General features: G+C 37.8%; 1 protein-coding gene across 2 annotated transcripts; it reads left to right on the forward strand.

Annotated features, from left to right (window-relative positions):
* Positions 1-1,125: 1,125 nt before the first annotated feature.
* Positions 1,126-13,211, forward strand: LOC139712247 (phosphatidylglycerophosphatase and protein-tyrosine phosphatase 1-like). 2 transcript variants are annotated; one of them, XM_071624086.1, is made up of 5 exons: positions 1,126-1,427; positions 1,874-2,045; positions 7,676-7,756; positions 9,744-9,935; positions 11,236-13,211. In XM_071624086.1, exons 2-5 carry the CDS (start codon positions 1,911-1,913, stop codon positions 11,416-11,418), a joined length of 591 nt encoding a protein of 196 aa, XP_071480187.1. In that variant the 5' UTR covers positions 1,126-1,427; positions 1,874-1,910; the 3' UTR covers positions 11,419-13,211. The 2 variants fall into 2 exon arrangements, with proteins under 2 accessions (XP_071480187.1, XP_071480188.1); XM_071624087.1 differs by lacking the exon at positions 1,126-1,427 and adding an exon at positions 1,468-1,603.

A 13,211-nucleotide genomic window follows, 5' to 3' on the forward strand; every position in this document is an offset into this window, starting at 1 on the left:
ATGTCTTTCTGAAACCTATGTAGGCCCTACTTTCCTTTCAAAAAATGTTGAATTTTCTTTATAATTGAGATTTTTCTTTGCTAATTATGATTGTCCATGTATATGACGTCACGAATTATAATACTAGTATAGTTTTCTCATCCAGAGATGGCTGTTGGGCCTACACCGAAATGTTTTCGATGGATTGTCCAACTTTCCCAGATTTAAAGGAAGCCAAAATATGAAGAGTTTGTTTTCAAAAACCGATAAGTCCATTTTTGAAGATTTTGAAGTACGGTCTCTATTATAAAGTACAAAATAATACCTTTTAAATGATATATTGTTCACTGCATATAAAGGTATATTTTTGAAGTTATGGTCAAAAGAAGCAAATTTTTTCTTATTAATCTCTTTATTTTTCTTGACCTTTAATCGCAAATATCTCCATTTGGCAAATATGGATTTATCGCTTTTTAAGAACAAACTCTTCATATAAAGAGCGATGTGGATTGAGTGAAAGCAGCAACATTACCAATTAGAACACATCAATGAAAGTTTTTGGAATATTGGACAATCGATGCAAAAGTTATGAATTTTTTATAGTTTTTGTGTTGCAATGACTGGATGAGGAGACAACTTCAGTTTATAACATTCATTTTTGAACAACAATGTTAAGTAAATGTAACGAAAATTAAACATATCATTACCTCTTTCATAAACCAGGGGGAACTATATTACCCTTAACATAATTCATGTCAATAACAAGTTGATGAAATGTGCAATTTTCATGAAGAATGATTTTTTTTTTTTTGGTGGAATTCTTTTATTTTTTTGTTCACACTGACGTTGTTGTTGTTGTTTTGCGTTTTGTGGCGTTTTCCAGTATTACGCCAAACACTGCTCTATAATTTTTTTATTTTAATCATTTTTTATTTTATTTCTTTTACTTTATAAACTCTAGTAGTCTCCTCAGCCAGTCATTTCGGCGGTTCGGCATGTTCGGGGAACGTCAAACGGCAAGTCGCAATCGCGGCAATGCCACTGCTGCTACCTGCTGTTGCTGCCCACACGATGCACGTCCACCATACACACACCGTCGCGTCCCTGCACGTTAGTAGCTGTATTACCGTACAGTATGTTGTGGAAGCACGCGGGTGTCTATCGTGATGGATTTCGTTACGCTCTCCATTCACTGAAGTCCACTTTTCAGCCTAACTAGTAGAAAACAAACTCCGCCGCATGGATCAGGACTCGACATCGACAAATCCAAGGCGAGAAAGTGATCCGCTAAGAGTCAACAAACAGTAGCCTCACGTCTGTCCATCGTGGTGGTGAAGTGAAGCAGCACGTGTGATTGTATCGGACTCCCATCCTCTTCGCAAGCCGCAGACGCCGGGCGGGCCGCTATTAGAGCGTTCGCTGGAAACTCTCAGCGCTGGAAACTGCCGGTGAGCAGAGTAGCATTGACTTTGTGTGTACAGTAGTTGTATGTGTTCGTATAATAGCGTGACCCTCGAATCGAGGGTTAGAATTACTGTATGTCACTGTGTGGATTACTGACAGCTTTCGACTGTTGAGAATTTTATTCTTGTATTTGCAGTGAAAACAACTAGAGGTTCAGACGGTAAGATGCGTGTTTTCCTTGTCAATTAGATTTAATTGTCTTACACTATCACTGCACTCCGAGCTCGAGTATCACAGCATCCACTTTAATACACCCTGTGAATGAATTGGGGTTAGAGTGTGGTCTGAACAGTTAGTACCACAGTTTGCTGTGGTTTTTATAAGGCAAGGGAATCCAAAGTGTTTTCACTAAGTGTTAGCAGGAGGATGATGCCTTGAAGTTTTACTTTTTTTAAGATTGTGCATAATGTACTGACATTGATTTTTACAGCCATACCGGATTCATCTTGAACACTCGTCACATCACAATGGGCAAAGCACTATTCTACACCACGCTCTACTGGAACGTGTTTATGAAGAACGTGTCGTCACGAAACTGGTACGACAGGATAGATACGACAGTGATCCTTGGAGCATTACCATTCAGGAGTTACATTTCTCAGGTATGTTTGAAGCTAAAGTCAAAGACTGAAAGAGATACATGTAGAAGTTCTAGTAAAGAAATTCAGTTACAGTTTAGGCAATGTACAATATACATGTATGTGGAAAGTTGAAATTCGTCAGGGTGTATGATGTGATACCTCTACTCTCTAGGAAGATTGTCTCATTTAATTTCATCTAAATAGGTTACACATCATCAGTGAGATTAGTTTTACGTAGGAGGCCTATTAACTTTGTCTTTATTTATAAAAGCTGTAATGGTGTGTGTCTATCTCATGGGCCATGGAACATTTTTCAGAGGGGAGGGCTGCTGGACTCTGATATTTTTTATTCATTTATTTTTTCTTTAATGAGCAAAACACAAAATGTAAGGCAGAGGCTGCAGCACATGCCCCCCCCCCCACCATTCTGTAGTCCCATACTGTAAGTGAGCTCTTTGACCTCTGTCTGTTTACCATAAAGTATCCCCATGAATATTAACCCTATAAAGCCCAAGGGGGGGGGGGGGCACATTGTGCCCCCCCCCCCCCCACCAGACTTTCATTTGCTACTCCTTCACCCAAAATCCGATTTCAATTCAATATGGTGACTTTTCCTAAAATCTTATTGCGAACATTTTGATATATATAATTTAGCTATATTTGATGTTGCTGGTTGCTATGGCAACCATCAACTGACAACCATGTCAGTCAGATTTTGCATCTTTTTTCTGTTCCTATTTTATTTAACAGCATTACAGTTATGGAAATGGGTGTTTCTTGGCTGAAATTTGGTGAAGGAGCAAAATTTGAAGTAATTATGGTCCTCGAAAGTTTTTATTATTTCCTTTGCTTTTATGTGACAAAGGCATATAAAACAATAGAGATAATTGAAAACAATAATACTTTCTAAAGATTGCCCTTCTATTTTGTGTTATTTTGATTCCCTCGCCCAAGCTATGCCTCTAATATCATTAGTTGAATATATTTTCAATTTGCAATCTTAAAATTCCACTATTATGCAAATATGAAATGTCATAACTACACATGTACCCATCCCAAACATTTCATCTCGGGTCTCATAATGTATTATTATGTTCACACGAATAGCGCCCCCATGTGGTGACCTTGAGAAAGTTCAACCATAAGATTCCACGTGCTTATCATTTGTGACAAATATAAAATGATTGGTCTATAATAACATATAATGGGGATAAAGAAATTAAGCAGAAAAATCATGTTTTTAGCATATTTCCTATGTATTTCGTTATATTTTGGAAAATAGCGCCCTCCATGGGTGACCTTGAGAAAATTCAAATGTACTGTCGTGTAAAGTATGAGTTACTCTACCCATGTGCCAAATATGACGATGATACATCAAATAATAAAAAAGTACTGTATAGGCCTGCGAGCCCTGGGTCAAAATAGCTTGGGCTTGATAGGGTTAAGCCAAATGTCGACAACCTTCAACTTCCAAAGACTCTTCAGAAACTCCCATCTTTGTGCATCTGTACAACACTAATAGGGCAGTCATCAGATCATTTTGCTTGATGAGAATGTGAATTGATGATTTCCAGAAACTAAAAAAATTACCAATTATTTTGCAACTGGTCCATATGTAATTTTGGAATCTGTGCAGATTGGTGAATTTGACCTTGTTATGCCAACTTTTTGATAGACAAAAGCAGGTCGTAGACAGGAGGATGATTTGAACCTACACTTTCCTGATTGATTGGTACCTACTGTAATTCTTCTAAAGGAGAGTAGACCATTGCTTGCATGAACTATTGTTAACTGAACCATATTTGACAATGGATCAGCTAGGGCCTAAAAACAATAAACAAACTTTAACGAATACTGTACATAGTCTAGTGTAGTAAGTATTGGTTGAGATGAGGATTATAAGTCCCGAGTACACACTCGGGCAAGTGTGTGTCGATATCTCCTGTGTGGTTTCAGGTTTCTAACTTCTTCTTTTTTGTGTGTGTGTGAGATAATGAGAAACCTCTTATGAAAGAGCATGTAATTCCACGTAATTCCATGAAAATTGGTTTGAAATGACAGAGATGCATCTAAAACAAGGTGGGACCCACCTTTTATTAGGATTACTTTGGATATCTCAGCAATCTAAAACTGATTTTCAGCAAATAAGCTTTGAAATCCTCTCAGAACGGTGTGCTCTATAACATTTCACAAAACTGGTTTCCCAGAATTTTACACAAAAGTTAACCCATTGGCATTGAGGAAGAGCTGATTTTGATACCATTTTTTCTGTCACAGATGGCTTCAGTCCTCATCTATATTTCTCTGATAGCAAAGTGATTACTGGTATCCAATCTACACACATATTTAAGTGTACACTGTACATACAACTGTACGAATGGATGTTTTGGTTGAGATCTGATGGTATTCAATCTTTACACATTTTATACAATGACTTCATGGCAAATAAACACAGCATGACAACCATAGGCCATCACCCTGTTCTTTAAAAGTCTGCTTTCAGGTAACTGTAGTGCAAAAGAGAATTCAACATGTAAGGGGTAAATTTGCATAACTACTAACTATAAGGAGCTTTGAGATGATGTCATCAGACTTCCGAAGTGAAAGTTAAGTGAGAAAGAAGTGTTGGTAAGGATTTAGGATTTTGCATGCAAATTAGATCCAAGTTCCAGACTACAACAGTTCTGCACATATTGTATGAGGTCGGTTTACAGGGTGCAGTTGCGTGCATTCCACGAGCCTATTTGGCTCAGTGGTCCAGGACAAAAACAGAGGCAATGGCTCGTATAGTCACTCATCCGTATTGTGTAGGAACGAGTGTGACCTCATACAAACAAGATCCGACTGTATTCAGTCTTCAGAAGTATCTAACCAAAAGCAATTCATTGAGCGACCTCGCCCTCAACATATTATGTGGGCGTGTGGGAGGCGAGATCCACTTTAATAGTATTTTGTATTGTAAGTCATGTTTGTGCTCGTGTGGATGACAATAATTTTTGAATAGCTATGGTTTTCAATCACTCCACTGAGCGAAGTTTACAGAGTAGAATCTTTCATTTTTGCACTGCAGATATTGTTGGTTATTTTCCATTTAGCGGGTGATATACAATGTAGTACATTGTATAGCATACTGGTGGGACTTGTATACAATGTAGTACATTGTATACAAGTCCCACCAGTATGCTAACTGTAGATTGGTTAAATTATCAAAATGATCTTTTCTTATGTGATTCACAGGCTGATGGACATATTGATTCAAAAATGCTGAGTTAATTTGTTTTTCCTCCCCACTGGAATAATGGTACAAATACTGTATCACTATGTATGAGGGACGACAGTTTTCATTAGATTCTTTACCAAATTTCAAGAGGACAAAATCATTCCAGAAATACAGTACAGTATATCACAGGAGAAAGCATAAATTAGTGTTTCCTTATTTCTAACAAACTTTACTTCTCAACCAATGCTAGACACGATGAGGTAGAATATATTGTATACTACAAATAGTGCTATGAAATCTGGCGAACAGGGTGTGTCTGAAAAGCAAGAATGTGTTTAGTATTACAAACATGTTCAATTTTAGTTTTGTACATTACGCATACCGCACACAGTGGATGCCAAATTGCAGCAGAAAATTAGGAGCTTAATAAGTAGCTTTTATCAGTTTCCTTTGCACAAAAGAAATTTCAGAAGACACTGTTCAAAGAATATGAGTGTATTATGGTTATTATGTAAACTTAATTTGCACATGGACTACTAGATTGTATTTGTGTGTTCTTTCTTTAATAGTCAAATTTGTTAATCTGGTATTTATTTCTCTAAGACAACTGACCAGGCCCAATTCTAGATATCGGTGTAAGTTATGGCAATGAGAATGGATCTACTTTAAGTAACAACGGCAATGTTATCATACTCAAGTTAAGAGTGTAGCCATACTCAGAAATATAAACTCACAGTGTATACATCTGCTTCACAGTTTAAAAGGCATGCCATATTCTGAAAGTTAGTCGCATGCCAATATCAATCAAGAGACTGCAAACAAATGGGTGAGACGAACAATGGGTGTGTTTGATCGGAAAATCAATAAGGACTGGTCACCACTCCAGTTACTGACCAGTGGCACACACAGTATATTGCACCCCTATTGCACACACCTTTACTGCCGACTGTGTAGAAGTCTGCTAGCTCTTCATTTGATAGTTGGACATTTTTATTGACCACCAGGAGGGCGAGGGGAATGGAAGATTCCAATTTAGCATTAAAGGGATGGTTAAGTTTTGGTTGAGATGGGGGATTCAAATGCTTACTTTTTGTGATATAATTGGCAACACTTGAATGAAATCATATCAGAGTTACAGTTGTTGTACAAATACAGTAGGTTAGGATAAAGTGCGTTCCTGACCTACACATTGTACAATGCACAAAGTCAACATGCTAATATACAGCTTGTACGTTTTTTTCCTTTTACTAGGTCTCTTGTCTCTGCTTTTTACTCCTATCTTTGTATAAATATTTGGTACTTTGTGTTTTTTATTCATTTGGTTAGTGTTGCGTTTTTATGTACATGTACATACAATGTAATGTAAATCTGTTCACCTTTGACATTGATTTCTGGGGTAGCAGAGTGTGTTTTGTTCAATTGTTTACATTTCATTTACTGTTCCTTCAGAGTTGACCTCTACATTGTAGCTTTATTCCTCCATTATATGCAATAATTTTATTCAAGTACTATCCTGTTACTTTTGCAAATTATTCTTGGTATTTAAACATCTAGCAGTATTAGTTCTCAATGACATTTATTGAAAGTAAATGCATGGGCAGTGTATAGAATCAAACCATGGCCATGCTGTTTGTAGAGTGTTTTTCTGGTATCATGGACAAATATGCCAAAAATGGCATTGTCAGACAACACTCTAAAATTGACTCAAATATTTTTATTCATAAAGTGGTAGAATATTTTAGAGCTATCTACGGGTGTAGAAAACTGAAAGGATGTCTTTTGATATTCATATCTGGAAGTCTTCCTCTTTTTGATTTTAGAGGTTTTACTTCATACCAGGGAACTTGTATTGGATGTTCGTCAAAAAGAATACAGTGTATTGTATACACACCCACAATTACCCTTTATACAGTTACAATTAAATGTGTACTTTGTGTAACAGCCGAAATACAATATTTTTTCTTCATGTTGTCTTATGACATCGCAAATTCTGGTAGTCTTCACATCCAGCAAAGGTGGTACTGGAACTTTAAAAAAAAATTGTACACATACAATTACAACTTTTGAAGAGATTGTTTTATTTTCCTCAAACTTCACTTACATTAAATATAGACCAATTAATCTGCCTCAAATGTGCTGTGGCCTTTTACGATGTTAACTATACAGTCGGTAATACTGTTGGCCGTTAGGGGTCTATTGCATTTATTTTGTTAGCAATATTTTTGCATTCACGTCATCCTTGTAATAAGTTTGGGTTTCGTTCCCCTTGAAAAGGACACTGTTCATATGTAATGTACAATGTAGATTTGAAAATTAGTGGCTTCATTGGGGACAGTTCAAATTGTCCAACCTCTAATCATATACATGTACCTTGTCTTCACTGACCCATGGTGTTTCTTTTCCTCCCCATATCACTTTGCTTGTGTTTCAGCTAAAGGAAAAGGAGAACGTGAGAGGCGTTATTTCCCTCAATGAGGACTTTGAACTTCAGGGTCGGACACCCAACAAAGAGGTTTGTGATTTTTGCTCCTAGTGTACAGTACAGGGTGATCCCTTTACAATAATAAATGATAATGTTTTTTAAATAAATGTTGTTATGACAAAAGTAACAAATCAGGTCACCAAACATGTATGGTGCAAAATTCCAAATCGATAGTGAAAGAGCACTGCTGGCTCTGAGGAATTTGATAACAGGACTCGACTGTACCCCCCTGATTTGATGTATTCTTCTGAGCCACAAATCTGCATGTAGAGTTCTACTGTTACAACAGTCAACAATTCAGTAATGATCCTTCTTAGCCACAGGTAAAACATGAATGTTTGTCTAAAATGCATTGGCTGTTCAGATGTCAAAGTCACATAAAGTCAGTTATCACTGAGGTTGATCACCTTTTCCAGGACCCCTTCCTTTATCATCTTTTGTTTTTCATCCTGCATAAGTTGAATTTTCTGTACAATTACAAAGTAGAAAGTTTTTTTTTTTCAGTCCCAGGAGATGTAACGTATGGAGGATTTAACTGCATTGAATGGAAACACTCATAAACTTGGTTCATTTGATGTTGTACATCTTTGATATGTTATTGTTAACTTGGTTTCCCGTTACACATTTGCAACCCTGCTTGCATTACAAACATATTCTTCAAATTGTGGCTCAAAAACAAACATTTAAGGTTAAAAAAACAACAACAACAGCAATGTTGCACTCATGAAAAAGTACTTCCTTCCTATTCAGCTCTTTCTTCAGGGACAAAGCAGAAAAGCAAAGAAGCAAAGATAATTATTCCAGTACACATGTATTTGATATACTTGTTACACTTCATATGTTACCTCAGGTACTGTCTGACAGCAATATTAAACATAATTATATGTTTTTGAATCATGCTATGCTGTAGCTGGGTATAAAGTTTTCGAAGGTTATTCTACGTTCACAAGTAAAACATACATGAAGCCCACACTGTCTGTTTATTCAGGTTTCATGCAGTGTCTAGCTCCATCTAGACAGGGTGTGTTCGGCTCATTGTCGCAGCGTCCATGAGCGAGGCGTCTGTCAATATGTTGACACTGTAGGTGCCACTTGCTCCGCAGGTGACCCCAGTGCCAATTTAAATGAAAATAATAGAGATACCAAATATTCCAGTTTGATCCCTGAAAAGTGTGGATAATGTCTGGTCCACCTGAGGTTGGGCAGAACAGACAGTGCAGCTAAAAAGAAGGGGAAAACAGCAACAAAATGCAAGGATTAATGTACTCGGAGGCTTTGTTTGCTATCCTGGTCTTATCGATTGTCGATGTTCAGAGCGAAATAAATAGAATCAAACGCAGTGACAGAGAACATCAGCTCGTCATGCGTGGGAGACGCACACTTGTACATCACCTTTAGCACATTTTTCCATGACCATCTGTCTAGTTGCATTCATAATGTGCATTATCATTCACTCCACAGCACCAAGATGTATAGTAACATAGAGCAGATTTCCCTTTACTTTATTAACCTGGCTGACAAGTCCATGAAATAACATTTGTGATTTGGTCTTGCACTATATCCCTTTATTTTGATTTACTAAAAAAAAAGCCAAATTGCTAGTATATCATACAATAGACTTGAAAAAAAAAGTGACTTGAGTTCTTACTTATTCCAATACAAGATTTCAAGTGCAGAGTTTAGTAGAAGCCTCTAAATGATGAGATTCATGTTGGATCATTAAAATGGCAATACACGTGAAAGTGTTTTGCTTCTGTCTCATATTTGTTGTTGTTTTTTGATGATTGTAAAATTGTTTTGTGCAATTGGTAAATATGTCAATTTTAGATTGAAATGTGCTTTGTAGATTTGGTTCAGATATAATGCAGCAGTAAAGAATCTCTTCAGCATTGTACAAACAGAATATGAGTTGAAAATACAAAAGTCACCCTGAAAAAGAAAAATCACCATGGGACTCTTGACCTTTAACCTATCTGATTTAAAAAAAAAATTCTTATCCTGTTCCCTCTGTGTGCAGGAGTGGGCCAGCCATGGCATAGAGCAATTGCATCTTCCAACGGTAGACTTCAGTGGGGTGCCGAACCAGGATTTCCTGGAACAAGGGGTACGTTTCATCCAGAAGCATGCGGAGGAGGGGAACTCCGTCTACGTCCACTGCAAGGCGGGGAGGACGAGGAGCGCCACCTTGGTTGGATGCTACCTCATGGAGGTATGGAAAGTTTTTGGTACAGTGCACTCCTGTTTATAACAAATGCAGTTTTAACAAAATGCTCATTACAATGATGTGAGAATTGAGGTCAAAAATAGTCGTCTACATACAGTTACATACTCTACCTTTCGACTGTAATGAAATTTCAACATGAAGAAAGAAAACTGCAGTCCGGAGTACTTCATTGTAACGGGAGTGCGCTGTGGTGTAAAAAATGGAAATTTTAGTGGTGTTGACATTCATACATTTCGAAGGACTAAAGACTAGCACAAAGATTAAGCTCAAAAGGTACATTTTGCTTGTCATATGTTTAAAACCGTCGAATGTTTTGATACTGGGAAATTAAAAGCATGTGAAATTTGCCTAACCGCGCCCAATGTAAAAATTAACTGGTGCAACAAAAAAAAAATTACACTTTTGTGGTAATTTTGATTATGGTATTAGTCATTTGACTCCAGATGGAACCTTTCTCTCAAGTTGCCACATTATGGCATCACATTTTGAGTACAATCACCTTTACATTCTCCTGCCTGCCGGGTACTCATTTGTACTATCCGAGTAGAGAGGCCCAGATTTGAACCAAGACCATTGCGATTGAGGTACACTCCGCTATAATACTTAATCTCCATTGTCTTGCTGTCCTGTGAAAGTATATTATCTCTGTAAAGTCTGATGAAAGTGGGTGTCATTTTTAGCCTTCACTCGTAGAATTGGGGGGGGGGAGCGAGTGACATATTAGCATATTTGCATAATCAATCAGATTAATGAAGGAGAAAAAAATACTCTATAAGCTGTTATTTTTTAAATTATTTTTTATTTTTTTGTTTATTTTTCATTTTCACAAATTTCGCGAATCATGGTTGGACCGCGAATTTAACAACACGTGAAAATCTCACCATGCGCTAATGTAATATTGTGCTTACGAAGACTTCTGTGTCAATTCGCGAAAATGTCTTTGACCTCCTAATTCGCGAAAATATCTGTACGCGAAAATAACAGCATATACAGTATATAACATTAATTTAGCTATAGAATATGTATTTTTGGAATATGTCTAATGGGACGCAGGTATGCCAAGTATGATAACGATCGATCGATGAATGACAGAGCTCTGGGAATCTGATGTAATCATTGTTGACGTAAACTGAAGAAAGAAGCATTGGATTTTTGCTAAATTTGCTTTATCGTATTTATCAGCTTACAATACCATTGATATACAATACACTGTTTACCAGCACAAATTGCATAATTAAACTTTTTTCGTAGTCATTTTTCTCTCTTTTTCTATTTCTGTCAATAGTTAAACCACTGCACACCACAGGAGGCGCAGGTGTTCATGCAGGCGAAGCGCCCTCACATTATCCTCAAGGACAAGCACTTCCGTGCCATGTACCGCTACTACGACAAGCGCGTCAAGAAAGGCAAAAGGGGGCCTGCCACCCCGAGACCGCCTCCAGAGAAAGCTGATGTCCCGGACTCTTAAAAGGTGTAGGAAACCCTCCCCCCATCTGGGACTCGACAAATGATCCATGCAAAAGTGATCTCAAGCAAATGCAAGACCAGGAAAACAGTGTGGTGACTTCAGCAAATGCTTGAGTGATTCCAGACCCAGTACCCTAACGGGGACCAAAGGCTTGCATGATTGAACTTAGCCTTGTCCCAAGGCCTGCTTGCCGTATGGTGAAGAGAGCACAGCTGGATGGGGTTGCGCGAGGGCCTTTTGAGATCTGCATTGCATCCTTTTGTAGCCCTTTGAATTACTGACTTTTGCTCCCCAGATTTTGTGAGCTTAAGTCGACCAATCAGAGTGTCTGTCTGCCTGATCCCGAAGTGCATACACTGATTGCATGCCACAGACCTCCACTGGTGGTCAGTGATGCATGCGAACGACAAGGCAATGAATGTGGGGAGTGTGCCATTCCATTGGTCGACTGGAACCCGTCAATATGACTATTCAGTAGGGTTCATGTGTCATGAATAATAATGCATAAAGCAGATCTTAAAAGGCCCTCGCGCTGTAACGCTCGTCTGGGCTCTCTTCATTCGCCAGTCATAGCGGCTGCCATCATACAGCGAGAGGGCCTTGACAAAAGGCTAGATTCAACTGGGCCCCATTTCATAAAAGATGCTAGGATAGCAACTCTTGCTAGAATAGCAACTTCCCATAGCAACAACCGATTAGGAAGCTTGACCATTGTTGTTACTACAACAACTGCCTTTCCAGCAAGAGTTGCTGTCATGGCAACTTTTCAATATGAAATGGAACCCATCGTCTTCGTTTGCAGCCAACCAGCGTACATTCGAAAACCACAACTAGCACAGGTCTGCAAGCATGGAATTGCACATCAGCGAATATGTACATTGAAGCGCCCACAGTGGCATTCGACTCCAATAGAGATTTGTGTGTGGAGCGTATAAAAACTGTACACAAGGTGTTACAGGGATTTTCAAATTTATCCGAGTCAGGCCAACCTTCCTGTTGCATGGTGTTCCCACACTACTGGTTCTTTCATTTCCTGTGGAATTTTAGTCAGTCATGTTAGCCTGGTAACAGACGGTGGCAATGAAACTTGTAATTGGTTGTGAGATTATGCTGACTTTTCTGTCATTCTTGTCATTTGAAATAATAGTAAGTGTAAATTCCTCTGGAGGAGATAAGTTTCTTTGTGTTAGAGAATTTGTTTGTCTAAATGGATATGGCTTCTGTCAAATCAGCACTGCTATTTGTTTGTTCTAGGAAAATTGTCTTTTGCCTAGATGCCCCTGTATTTGTGAATACTTTGACAACATGAAGGAAATGAAGACTTTTAATAGTCATATTCAATCCAGTGTTATGAATTATATCCTTTTTTTATTTAGAGGCTGGAAAAAAGTATTCTGAGGTGATGCATTTTTGTTTTGTAACTTCATTCTTGAGAAATAGACTTCTATACATGAAGGGAAATAATTTGTACATAACTATGTATACATACATTTAAAATAAGCTGCCAAACTTCAAAAGAATTAAAAAAAAAGCTTCATGAGTTACCTGGGAGATTGTATCGTCTCTTTAAAAGTAATGCATCAAATGAGCTTCCTGAAAAGTTTCATGAATACATGTATAACTGAAGGATCGAATTGCATAACTATGTCATCTTGTGAATGATATACCAAAGATGTATTCAGGGTTGTATCTAACAATTCGCCAGATATGATGGCACTAGTATTTCTTGAACACTGATGCACAAACAAAACATATTTTCATTTTCATATTCAGTATTTTTTTTTGCGCCGTAG

Source organism: Diadema antillarum, unplaced genomic scaffold (assembly GCF_040938485.1).
Source record: "Diadema antillarum isolate AM-2024a unplaced genomic scaffold, OU_Dant_1.0 seq00001779_RagTag, whole genome shotgun sequence".
In the NCBI taxonomy this organism is placed as follows: Eukaryota; Metazoa; Echinodermata; class Echinoidea; order Diadematoida; family Diadematidae; genus Diadema; species Diadema antillarum.